This window comes from Mya arenaria, chromosome 9, assembly GCF_026914265.1.
Source record: "Mya arenaria isolate MELC-2E11 chromosome 9, ASM2691426v1".
Taxonomy (NCBI): Eukaryota; Metazoa; Mollusca; class Bivalvia; order Myida; family Myidae; genus Mya; species Mya arenaria.
Genome location: NC_069130.1, coordinates 47,953,312 through 47,966,799, shown reverse-complemented (window position 1 = coordinate 47,966,799; position 13,488 = coordinate 47,953,312). Strand labels below are relative to the sequence as shown.

General features: G+C 34.1%; 1 protein-coding gene across 6 annotated transcripts; it reads right to left on the bottom strand.

Annotated features, from left to right (window-relative positions):
• Positions 1 to 3,641: 3,641 nt before the first annotated feature.
• On the bottom strand, positions 3,642 to 13,163 carry LOC128203559 (uncharacterized). 6 transcript variants are annotated; one of them, XM_052905025.1, is made up of 16 exons: positions 13,007 to 13,163; positions 11,295 to 11,427; positions 10,769 to 10,979; positions 9,779 to 9,966; positions 9,320 to 9,401; positions 8,626 to 8,697; positions 8,152 to 8,258; positions 7,961 to 8,051; positions 7,685 to 7,765; positions 7,175 to 7,309; positions 6,032 to 6,128; positions 5,782 to 5,864; positions 5,337 to 5,479; positions 4,643 to 4,730; positions 3,947 to 4,096; positions 3,642 to 3,746 (listed from the first exon to the last, which is right to left on the bottom strand). In XM_052905025.1, the coding sequence occupies exons 1-13, from the start codon at positions 13,155 to 13,157 to the stop codon at positions 5,474 to 5,476; spliced, it is 1,437 nt and encodes a 478-aa protein (XP_052760985.1). In that variant the 5' UTR covers positions 13,158 to 13,163; the 3' UTR covers positions 3,642 to 3,746; positions 3,947 to 4,096; positions 4,643 to 4,730; positions 5,337 to 5,473. The 6 variants fall into 6 exon arrangements, with proteins under 6 accessions (XP_052760985.1, XP_052760983.1, XP_052760984.1 ...); XM_052905023.1 differs by having other exon boundaries at positions 5,396 to 5,479; XM_052905024.1 differs by having other exon boundaries at positions 5,400 to 5,479.
• Positions 13,164 to 13,488: the final 325 nt, after the last annotated feature.

The following is a 13,488-nucleotide window of genomic DNA, read 5'->3' as shown; positions in this document are numbered from 1 at the left end:
GTACAATCCTTGTTTCTTAACAACTACTCAAGCATACGTTTTGCTTTGGAGTTAATTTGTGTGAGTCATTATAAACAAGTTGATGAGTTTCAATATAAATAGATTAAACACAAAATTTAAATACTAATTTTGAAAGGTTGTCTTTTATAAACAAAATGATAAAGTTATAGGCTAAAACAAAGTTGGTTTTAAGGGCCTTTGCTTAAAATGGTTCTATGTTACAATTTTGTTAATTTATTTTTGAGGTTAAACCTTCAGCAAGCACAATCTTTATGCAGTTCACATTCGTTGTCATTTAATACGGGTTTTTTAAACGAGCTTTCTAAATTGATGGCCCCGAATATTGGGTCATTTATGTCATAAGTTCTTATAGACAATTTACAGCGCTAAAATAAAACAAAAATATCGCTTAAAATATTTTTTGATGATGTAACGTCATATCTTTTTGATTGATATTATAACATTTATGATATAAAAAATTCTTACATCTAAGACCAATCAATTACAAACACGACTTTTGAATATGCTTTTTTTATTATGAAAACACGTCATCACAATTATTATGTCAAGAAAATTTGTTGACATTAGTGACAGATAAAAATACCAAAATAAATGTCAGGCTCCATAACCAGTATAGTTAGTATAGGGATTAACAAAAAACGACAAAGGTATGGATTGTAACAATGACACAGGTGTTCTAGGGTAATAGTTGAAAGTCAGGCGCGTAGCTGACTATACGCGAGTACGCGGCTGAATCCACATGATTTTGACAAAAAGTCAGACAAAGTTGCACTATGCGTACTTGACTACTTGATCCTAAAACTGTCCATTTTCCAGCACTAAAAACACACCTCAGAATGCCCAGAATGCACTCTGGTTATCAAATATTTCCGAGGGAGCATGCTCCCGAACCGCCTAGCCCAATAATGAATCCACGCGAATATAAGGCTAGCTACACCCTTGACAGTCAAGCCTCATAGTGATAGCATTGTGTATTAAATATGGCTGCAGTACTCTCAAATGCTTTGAAACATTCTTGATTCATTTTAATACTACGTCTACAAACGTTATATATTGCACCTCTATTTGAAAAGGTTAACAACAGAAAAATGTCTATATGAACAGCAAAGACACATACAGAAGACCAATACAGGAAGACCCATACTGGAGCCCTATTACAGAATTATTTATTTTTTAATAAAGAATGTGCCTTTACCTTAGAGTCAAGAATTTCCTAATTTGCTGTGTTGCACTCTAAAAGATGCTTATATGCTTAATGTATATTCTGGCATTAATTTATGGAAACTGAAGTTTTAAAACTAAAATAAACTATAGAAAGTGTTAGGTTTTGAAAGAAATTTAACAATTTAGAATTTCACATGTTAGTTATAAGATTCTAAACAATGTTAAGAAATTTCTGCATTACAGCCCCTGTTCTACTAAAAATTAATACAGCAATCGAAATAATTAACTGTAATTATGAAAACATAGGCAAATGGTCTTGTCTTTAATAGAAACAACACTTAATACTTAAAACGCCATTGGACATTTCGTATAATCAGTTCGTTTTTATTTAATTCTTATGAAAATAACTGGCTACACACTTGATGTAAACAAGAAAAATACATTGACATGTTAGCAGATGGTCACTTATGCATTCATGACAATTTCCTATCAAATATTATCTTAAAAGTATTTTAAATTACGATTAGACACTAATACACTGTTTTACTAATTAAAGGGCACTAAACTTTTGTTAGACAGAGCAAAATGGGACAGAGGTGGCAACAGCCCGTGATGACCAAATTTCCTATGAAGTCTTATAATTTCCCATGCTAACCAACATTTCAATGATGTTTCATGAAAGTAGGTGTAATACAATGCTGGAGATGATTTTAATGTAACATTATGCACTTGAATATTCAATATTTTCATTTCTTAACATGACATGAATGTCAACATTGTGGTTTTCTGGTGATAACATTTGCCTTTGGTTTATTATAAATTAAACAAAACTGAATCTTGCATCAATATTGTTATTACTGCCTCAATGTATGCTTTTATTTACACATTTGATAATTGTGTGTATAAACGAATACGAATAAAACAAATAATGTATACTTTAACAAAACACATATATACATGTAAACACCACTTTTCTGATAAATGTGTAACAATGTTTCCATTCTACCATTATCAATTAATACTAATTTTAAATTGTCTTCATAAAAATAACTTACAATGGGTTTTTACTATGATAATCCATTTGCGTCATAAGCGCCACGTTTTGTTGAAATAAGAAAATACAGTTTTGAAGTAATTACCATTTTTTGGAAAAAGGTTTTTTACATGTATGTTTTTTTTCAGATGCAATTATCAGTTCATTAATGTGGACATATACAATACTGAGTTACCTATTAACATTAATAAATGCATGGCCATATCACCATTATAAAATTCACTTTCAAAACATTCACATAAGTATATCCATAAATGTATTTAAATGAATAAACATAGACCAACAAATATAAACTACAATAAAACAAAAGAGAAACAGGCTGAGCCATCAAAATACACCAGCAGTTAAGACACCAAAAAATGGAAAGTGGACACAAATGGTCAACCATCTTTCATCAATAATGTTTGTACTTGGTTACAAACTACAAATTTTTGTATCACAGTATATGCACTTTGTCAAAATGCTAACATTTTTATTCATTCAGATATGTACACTTTGTTATAATTACAGCAATTCTACATCTGAAGTTCTGAAGATCTTAATATCACTGTCTATCACAGCGTGTGCACTGTGTTACAAATGCTATAACTTTGTATCGCGTACAGCAGATCGAGGTCTGTTTGGAATGGTTATGGTGACGTTTTCCACAACAGTACACTCTCCATCATTCTGAGCCTTGGGCACAGCTAGATGGATGCACTGTACCCAGGGCTCAATGTTTTGTTGGCCTTTTGCCTTAAACACATAGTTCTGGTCTGTTGTGAAGATTTCAAACCCCTTAGGAATATCACGAATGCCTTTGCGAACAGCTTTCACACTCTGTATTTCTCGCACTGGTAACGTTTCTTTTCTCTAGAGTGGAAAACATTTGTGTTATTATAAGATCTCCTACTGGAATAATTACAGCCAGGACAAGACAAAATGAAGGTATTTTCACCTTGAATAAGTCCTTGACATGGAATTTTGACCAATGACCTTAACGTGTGACATTGACCTTTGACGAAAAGTCTTTGGTCTTGCACTTAACAGCAAGCTTCACATGATGAACACTTGTGACAAATCACTTAAAAATTACCAAGTGCATTATCAAGTTGGACTTACTGATGGACATACAACCGGACGCACTAACATACACCTGGTTGACCGCCGTTGTGGTAACTATGTCTATCTCACTTCAAGCAGACACAACAAATACAGAGTGGAATAAAATCTCAAGGTGATTTATGTTTCACCATGCCCTTACCTTCAGCTAACACAATCTAATTCCAGTTAGACTTTGGAGTCACATAGGAATAAGTTCTAATGTCAGTTAAATTTAGGTTATATAAAGTGTTACATATGGAATTACTTACCTGTAGGTCTAATGTGAGTTAAAATACAGTGAATATAAAGTGTAACATACCGAATCACTTTTGCTGTAGGTTATCTGGCTGCCGGAGAGAGTAAAGTATCGGTTCTTCCACCGCTTCAGAAACTTCCAGCGCCCTTTCTTCTCCTTCAACTGACCCTGTCCAGTAGAGAATAGTAAATATTATATCTTTTAAATTATAAACAGCTGAGCCGTGACTGGGCTGCCAGCGGGCAGTAAAATCGGGCAAGATTCAAGTGTTCACAAACGATCATGCCTGGATTGCTATCGTGCATCAATCACCAGTACAATTAAAGTATGATTTAAAAATTCAAATATTTGAAAAACTGTTAACATACAGCAATGACTGGACTTCCATCAGGCATCAGCTCAGACATTTTCTTCGGGTGGTTACACATGAAGCAGGCCCAGTACTTGCGAGGGGCGTTAAACTCGAACACATCAAAGTATCGGTCACCATGGAGCTCCTGAAGCAAGGCATCCTGGTCCTGGAAAATGTTTGGATAAGACTGCATTCAAATGGTAACTGGACAATTCGGCACCAAACGAATTCGCCATAGTCAATTTGGCACCAACAAATTCGGCACCCAGTCGACTCGGCACCATAAAGCATAGTCAATTCGGCACATAATTCAAATTATCTTTAACTCAACTGTTCTCACTTGCATTCGTTATATGGTTCGTTTATATCAATTAAACTACCTTTCAAAAAAAATCGATCATCCAATATGAGTATCATGAATCGTTTTTTTTTGTTATACAGTGTATTTTGTTGTGTTTTCTATATCTTTCTTTACGTCTAAATTTATTACAGCGGTTCTTATTGTAACAGCATACGCATTTGTTTATTGGAGGATAGTTTGCTTCTTATTTTTTTAACTCTAATTAAAGTCAGTAAAACGCGTGCGCTGTGAGTAAGTAATGATTACAAGAAACGTTCATTTTCAAAAATGTAATTCAAAATTTAAAAGCAATTCATACATTATCATAAATAGTCATTTGCAAATACAATTTTAGTTAATAATTGAATATACATGAACGTTTGCAAAGATTGGATCTTGAGCTGATCTTCCCTCGATGCGTAAGTTTCTTCGTGTAGCTAAAACTTAACACCAAATGGATCTGAAATGAATGGGTAAAAACATAAAACAATGTTAAACCTATTTTCTCCATTTCGATATCTTACATTGGTTTGGATTTTTAGAGAATTAGAACAGATGCAAGCGAACATTTGGCTGTTTAAACCTAGGTGGTTTACTGAAATGCTAGTTTGTAGTATTCAAAATGAATGCATATTTTCTTATTTTAAAACAAATTATTTAATATACAGCTTTTGTCTTTAAAAAAACCCCCAGAGACCTGTACAATTCTGACAGCGCTCTAAGAGTTAAATGGTTCAGTCATTGATTCTAGTCATTTATCATTCGAACTATTGATTTATATATGATTTGTGGAGATTCTTGCCAGTTCATGTTGTATTATTAACATCGGTTTGATGCTAGTCAGATTTTATAGTTATGATTCTTACCATGTCTAGCCAACTGTTTGTTTTATAATAGTTGCCATGTTCATTTAATTGTAATACAACTTGATATTATTACACAGTCTATATTAAAATTGTTTGTGCAATGATATCATGTTTTATTAATACTACAAAATGTATGCATTTTGAAAGTTTTGTTTAAAACATTTGCCAAAAATGAATTGTCTAAATGTTATTTGATTCACTTTTTCACTAGGTTATATTTGCAAAGTGTAAAGATGAACTGCTTCCCTGGTAAACATACTGACAATATTCAAAATTGCACATAATGTTGCCACTGCTGGGAGTCGAACACAAGTCTTGCCCTTCAAAAGGATGCATTCTACACCTGAAATACATGTACATTGGCTGTCAAACTAGCAGTTTTAACTTAATTAAGGCAGAAAGTTTGAATCTATATATACCACACTGAATTTGTTTATTAAAAAATAATTCACCTGAAACAGACATGAATATTGGATCATTCTGACATTTTAGAACATTAAAAAAAAAAAATCCCTACCTACCGACCCATCATTTTTTCAGCATGTTACAGGAAACAGACATATTTTTTTAGGCCTAATAGTAACTTTATATTTCATAAATTTTGATCTCTTCGTTATTTTCATGTTAACATATTTTATAACTCACAGGTCCAGGATTTTGCTCAACATCATTTGATAAAAGTAATTTTAATTTGGAGAAATCGGCGTGATCTGCGATATCCAATTCATCTGTAAGAAATCACAAATTTCTGAATTCATGTACACTTGAGCCTTAATAACTTTTATTTTTACACAGATATTAAGTTGATAAGTAAGTGTTGACAAAAAGAAGCATGAATAACATGAAAAAATTATATAAACAATGTTTGATTTAGTACCCAAGAAAGAAATTAAACCTTGATGGGGAGGTGAAGTTTTTTCTACAGGGTTCAGGCTGGATGTTGAAATGGTGCTCTTCGAGTTTGGCTGACTTCTGCTGCTCTTCGTTGATTTCTTGTTCGTAAATTGTAATAAAATAATTTCATTAAACATTAATATCCCTTTTTATTATTTTAACATTAAAATTACCCTAATGGGAAGTTCATTATATATAGATGATGCTTGTTTTGTTTTTCAATGTAATATTGTAATTTATTTCACTGAACGAGCAAGATAAATGTCATTTCAGAAAGGATATCATAAATTTATAATTTGAGTTCCTGGACCCTGTTTGCACTAAAGTATGGTTTTGACATTAAAACTGACTAAAATTTCAGAACAGTGTAAATAACCATTTTGTTTTACTGATAAATTTCTTTTATTAGACAGAAAGCACATAATGAATATTACATATAAATCTGTCATTTTTGGCATTAATTCAATTAAATTTGATTAACATTACAATGAATTGACAATTATTGACAAGCAAGAATCATTGATTATCTAATGAGCATTAAGATTCAGTAAATAAACAAAACTAATGCATATATACAATTATAAACATATCTTTCACTGGGGATGAGGGGAATGTCACATAGAGAAAGTAGACAATCCAATGTATCTTACGCCAATATAAATTTATTGCCACATTTTCATCAAATTCTTGTTTTAAATAGTGGTTTGGGTTGTGTGTTTTTTATAAATGACTGTATCACATTTGGATATGTGTTCATGCTCTGTCTTATTGCATAACACAATGTAACAATCCTCCCTTTTTACATGTAAATGTTTACATCAACACCAGCTGGTATCAATTTAAGCTGTTTCCAATACCTGACAAATATGCAAGACGGTTAGACCCGTGTTGAGCATTTTCATATCAGTTAATAAATTTAAGGGGCCAGGGGGAAATTTCCGAAAAGGGGGTGGGGGATCAAAATATACCAATTTAATCATAGCCACCTTATTAAAACTTACAAAGTAGTCATGTAAGAAATGAAGATGCCAAGGACTATGAAAAATTTATTATACAATGTATAATTATAAACTAAGAGGTAAAACCCATTCACTGATATAAAAAAAACTTGTTTACCGTACTACTCAGTAAATATCTAACATACCCGATGACAGAAAGAATTGTCAGTGTTCTTCTTGTATTTGGTCCCTCCAGGTACATGGCGACGACAGAAATGGTCCAGTAGGAAATCTTCTCTAGAACACTTCACTGGGCATAGGGGGCAGTCAAACCATGTCTGCTACAGTTAACGGACACAATGCATTCAATATTTCTTGCTTCAAGTTATAAAATGAGGTTTTTACAATTCACTTCGACACTTTTCGTAATATTGCACGTTAAAACATTTCAACAGAAAGCATCAAAGCAATACACCAAAACATTCTTAGAAATAAATAGAAAAAAAAATATGATAATAATAATAATGCAAACTCAAGGGCTATAACTCTGGTTTTACTAAATGAAGCTGGGAATGAAATCCTCATAGATTAACAAAGGCATTGGTTTTGCATTTGCCTACCCTTTTTTTATTAAATTATTGGAAAACTGAATTGTATTTAATTTAAATGATGCTGCAATTTGTTACAAATTGCAATTTCATGTAGCATGTTCTTACCTTGTTTATCTTCTTAACTCCAGTCATTGTAGAGCAGACAGGTAGGCACTTCTTTGTGGTAATGGCGTTTTCTTTCGGGCACTAAATATGCAAGATATCAAAGCATTTATTATCCATAACCACCATCAAAAGTGTTTCTTCTCTCTATTTCAAGAACACATCAGAACACTAGGACATTGTTATGGCTCAGAAAATGATTAGGATTAACTTTGATAGTTATGTTGATTTTAATCTTCTTTGAAGAAACTACATCACTACAGGAATATTGTAACTTACCATCCAGATGCTATGTACATTGTCTGCCTTCACCTTTACCGTTACATCAGATGTCAACGGAATTTCAACGTGATCTTTATACTGCTCAGATCTACAAATATACATGTGGAAACATAATTGTAACATCAATTAATTGATTTGACAAGTAAATTAAACAGAAGCTTTAACATCAGCAAATATATTTCATTTACCTTTGAACTTTCAGCTGTCTGTGTTGCGTAAATTTTCTTCGCCTTGCCCTTCGATGTTTGTTTGATCTGTGGTTACATGGTCTGGCTGATCTAGCACATTCATCAACCTAAATATTAATGACAAAAAACGTTGGCTACCTTCTGGGTATAAGTCAATCAGGATATATAAAAATATAGCAAAATATGGAAATGTTTCAGGTTGTTTAACCCTTGTCCCTACCAAAGGTAGACAAGAAACAGACATGCTTTAAATGTTTTCATCAATGAATGTATTTAAGCTTAGTTATGTAAATGCTCATTAAATTTTATTAAAATTGTTGCATTGCCCATCTGAAACAGCTTAACAGGCTTTCAAAAAGAACACCAGCACAGGAATCTCAGATTGACATAAGTTTTTTTTGCACTATTACCTATATTTATTAAATAATTATGTTATAATATATATTTTAAGTAGAAAACAAACATAACAGAGACCTTCAATACATTGCGCCTTGGTAACTTCACATTATGCTGCACTGAGGTAACATCTGGAACTTCAGCTGCTGGCTGTAAGAATAAAACAAATGTTCCTTTTGCGGTCATAATATGAAGTTCAGTTCATCTGTTTTATGAAGTCACTATAATTAAGAATAACCTTTGTTATCTCCTCTGAATAGAGGCATTTTCAAAATAAAAAGAACAGTGGTACAAAATAGGAATTAAGGCAAAAAACACATGTAACATATTTGATTCTTCCATGCTAAGGTTAAAACACTTGACATTGACCACTTTTGCCTTAGTAAATAAGTGTTAATTTACTTTCGACACAAAATAGATAAAATATATATTAGCACAAGCCCCATCCCTGCACTGGTAAAATGTGTTTTGGCTTCCTCAATTTCTGGGTTTTATACTGCAGGGCTTGTTAAAAAAATCAAATGCCAAGCATTTATACATGAATTCGGGGTTGTTCATCCGAAAGACTAACTTGATGACTGACCAAATGTTACGAATATCAAATTAGAAAAGGTTCAGAATTGTTTGAATTACCTGTAAATGATAACTTATGAATGAACATCCTATATCTACCAACCAACACAAGCATCTTATCAGAGAATTCAATGCTTTTGATAAATTATAGCTATTCATCTAGCAAATGCCATCCATTTAGAGCAAGTGTTGTATTTACCAAACGGACTATTTCCGAGTACAGAGGCTGCTTGCTGGCCTGGACATTCTGGTCACTGACTGGTTCAACAGCAGCTGCCAGGCTTTGAAAATAGTCAGAGCTAAAAATAAGGCACCAGGAAAATATTGTTTTTAATATCTCAGACGTAGGGAGTTAGGAACACCATATGAACTATAATTAAATGGACATCCTTCTTTTAACTGACTAACATATTACAAACCGAACAAGAGTCATACTTAACCTTGCATCATACAACAAGCAATTAAGTGAGACAGTATCGAACAATGCCAACATTTAATATAATTCTTATCATTGTAAAATATTTCATGTTAATTCATCAACACGACATGTTCATCTTATACCCTTAAACAACACTGAGGTAATGACAATATTCGGATATTTTACACAGGCAAAAAACTAATTAACTCAGCTGAATTGAAATATATTTGAAACAAATACCACTGGTCAAAGCTTGATGCATCAATCTCTGCTGAATGTGGTTGGCGTATGTCTTCATTCCAATGTACATCCTGCTGATAGGCTATTTCACTCCAGGAATACACATCCTCCTCAATCACCTGACTACAATGTCTACCACCAACACCACTCAGATGAAGTCCATCACGACCCAACACATCAGCACATTCCTTAATTGTATATAAAAACAGAATGCATGGTTTAACAAACTTTTCAATCATTGGAATATTAAGTCTTCATCTTTGCTATCTTCAATATACTATCTTGTTAACCGAGATACAGAAACAAAAATAATGATATTGCTCATATACTGTTTTTGAAAAAGTTGGTGAATATTATATAAATATTGCATGCCTTCCAGTGTGACAGTACATATTGTTAACATGAGGGAAATACTGTTACCCGAGGAGATGCCATGCAATATTTATTTTATTATACCGAACACAGTTACATTTATATACATGATATATAAGATTTTTACCATAACACAACTTTCAAGTTTAATCAATTTATTCTGTAATTATTGTTTGTTTACTTTAGCTGTCATTTTGTTGCAAATGTTGTTTAGAAATAAGGCAAACACCGGTTGTAACCAGATTCACAATACATTTTAATAAGCGCTTACCACCTCAGACTTGGGAAACCAAAAAATGCCTATTTTAAGACGTGCGTGCTATGTGACAGTATCATGTCAACCGGTCAAAACGATACTGTCAGTGTGTGACAGTACGAAATTGCCCATGATGGGAATATGAGAAATTAACATGGGCAGGTCACGTGACTTATAATAATGATATATGTATACCAATGAAATAAACAATATCATTATGACAACCCATATCCACAAAGGCATAAAAATGCATTACAGTTACATATTTCTACCTGTCTATATAAATAAGGATCATCTTAAATTTGCCAAATATCTACAACTTTTATTTCTGTATTGCATAAACTTATTTTGTTGATTTATACCTGAGCTCCATATCCAAGGAATCTGATGTATGGGATGGCCTCTGAAATGTCCATTAGCATGGTGTTAGCATTCTGGATCCATCTGTTGAAGACTCTCGCTAATGTTGAAGATACTCGTCTGTCATTCTTTTTTCGTGGCAGAATAGAACATAAAACAATCTCAGTTTCCGGACTCGTCTCGTGGATACTATCACATACCTCAGTGACTCTCCTTTGAAATAAACATACATTATTAGACTATTAATAAAGCCAAGGCAAACAAGTAGTGACTTCTTCAAATAAAGCATTATAAAGTCGTAATAACACTTTGTCATAACTTTCTTGAATCAGGCATATTTCATAACATTAAAACTTGAGGAAAAGGAGATTAAATAAAATTTCATAAATTGTTTTGTTACTTAGTAGACAAAATGTGTGTCATAGAAATAGAGTACGCCGAAGGGAGTTTTTAAAAACTGGTACCTTGACGAAGCTTATTGAAAAGACTGCTTCATACATAATAGAATCAAACATATTTAATGTGTACCTATAAAACACATCCTCTCTGGCTTGAACATCATTGGAGCCAAGATGAATATAGACACATGGGTAAAACTCCTTCTTCAATGAAAGCTGCAGAACTGCCACAAATCCCTTCTTGTCATTCACAAACTTGGCTCCTACAATTGAGGTAAACTGAACAATGGTAGCTTTTGTTTTGTTTTTATGTTTTCTTTAACCACGACCCCCCCCCCCCCCCCTTTGGGTCCAGAATACCGGTGACTTTGACTCTTGGTCCTGCAAATCCCGGGTTTAACCCCAGCCCTGTGGGGACAAACTGCTAACCCTAACCCCGGTAAGGACCATTTCTTGGGGGGGGGGGGGGGCCTGGTTACAATTGACTGATGCATTAATAATATTATTTTGGTATTGGATGGTTCAAATCAATCAAGAAACATTTGATTCAATAATTAATATGGAATGGAATATGCAGTACCATATCTTGTATGATTGGCACATGGAATTTAATTGGTATTAAATAAAAAAACATTTTTCCTTTTCTTTTCACATAATACACTGTTTAAAAAGTGGTTGTGTGGAGTTCTTGTTTGTCCATATACATAAAAAATTTATTCAGTTTAAATATAAACAGTAAAAAACAGTAAAAATAAAATTTATGGTCCAGTGAAACAGCCTTGAGAAGCCTTTGCACAAAATTAATCACTGGAATGCCATGCTAGTGCAATCATGGGTTCAAGCCACACACAGGATGCACTCTTTCTCGCAGGACTACTTAAATACTGATATATCAAAAGTAAAATGCAAGAATCTCTGGATCAGCCTAAAAGGTTATTGGTGGAAGGCATGAAGCGTGTGTATATGCGTGTGTGTGTGCATGTGTAAAAACCAGCTGCCCAGCTAGCCAATTGGTTAGAGGGCTGTGCTATTGTTCTGGTATTCATGTGTCCAGCCACCACACTGGGTACTTTCACTACCTCCACGGATGTCTTTATTGGTGTCAGAAAAGAAAGAACCGAGTGCCAGAATCACCCTTAAATGTAAATAGAGAGTGTTTGGATACGAAATCCTACATGTCCGGAAAGCTCAGTTGGTTCGAGCAGTTCTGGGTTGAAAGCCAACACTGCATGGACACACTTTTCCTCACAGAATACCCTTGAGATAATAGTGCTACGCTAATTCACCAGTCAATATTGTAACCATGGCCCCCAGGGTCAGGGGAATAGCCGGGACTTTGACTTTCGGTCCAGCCAACCCCGGGTAAAATCCCTGCCCTGCGGGAACGAACTGATGGTTAAACCCCGGCCAAATGCCCCCGCACCTCAGAGACTCTACATAAAGCCCAATCTCGGCTTAATTTGGCGCTATGACAAAAACACCGTAGTCACCCGGCCCTGCGGGGCCACCTGGAAAGTAGAAACATGGCCCTTTTCACCGGCTATCCCTGGTATTCCCCCGGACCGGGGGGGGGGGGGGTGGGTTACAATTTACTGGTGCATAACATAGTGTTTACAGTAATAACCATCAAATATATCAGGGCAAATTGGATACTATAAGGAATAAGGTCTTCGGGTTGATGAAATATGTCGTCTGCAAAACTGAAGGAAACTATAAGTTGAATATTGTGGCAGATTATTTGGGTCATAATACATTCACTAACATCTTTATGCAATATTGAAGCAATATAGTTCGCCATAATCATTTAAATAACATCCATTTGCCTTTTAAAAATGTGTGTACCTGATACTGGGAGGCATCGAATAGTGGACCAATTTAGAATCGCTGCTTGGATACGATGTACGTTGGAATCACCTGCCACAAGCGCACTACCAAGACATCCACTTGAATCTGCAATGGAAGAAAACACACGCTCCTCGACCTGGATGTGCATCTCGACAGAAAAGAAAATATTGACAAATAATGCTGGTTTTGTTTTAAATAAAGTCGCGAAATCAAATGACGATTCACAATACAAGCGAAAACGCGATAAATAATTCTAGGAACTTAATTCAGTCACAATTATATTCAAAAAAAAGGCGCGAGTAGTATTTTGATTTAAAGTTTGGTCAGCGATGATATCTAAGCAAGCTTAAATCTCAGTTTCAATCTCAAGAAATTCGAATCGAATCTCTCTCGTGAGCTTTCCGTGACAGAAAGCATCAGTTTCCGGGTCATTTCTCCAGAAGTGTGCGTAGATCGTATAACCTTTGCAATACGTCATG

What these genes read in the sequence shown, in the direction of transcription:
- LOC128203559 (XM_052905020.1), bottom strand. Translation starts at nt 13,157, where the DNA reads ATGCACATCCAGGTCGAGGAGCGTGTGTTTTCTTCCATTGCAGATTCA. An exon ending in AGAGAGGATGTGTTTTATAG is followed by an intron (nt 10,980 to 11,294) that starts GTACACATTAAA and finishes TTTATTTCAAAG; the next exon opens with GAGAGTCACTGAGGTATGTG. An exon ending in GCATCAAGCTTTGACCAGTG is followed by an intron (nt 9,402 to 9,778) that starts GTATTTGTTTCA and finishes CTATTTTCAAAG; the next exon opens with CCTGGCAGCTGCTGTTGAAC.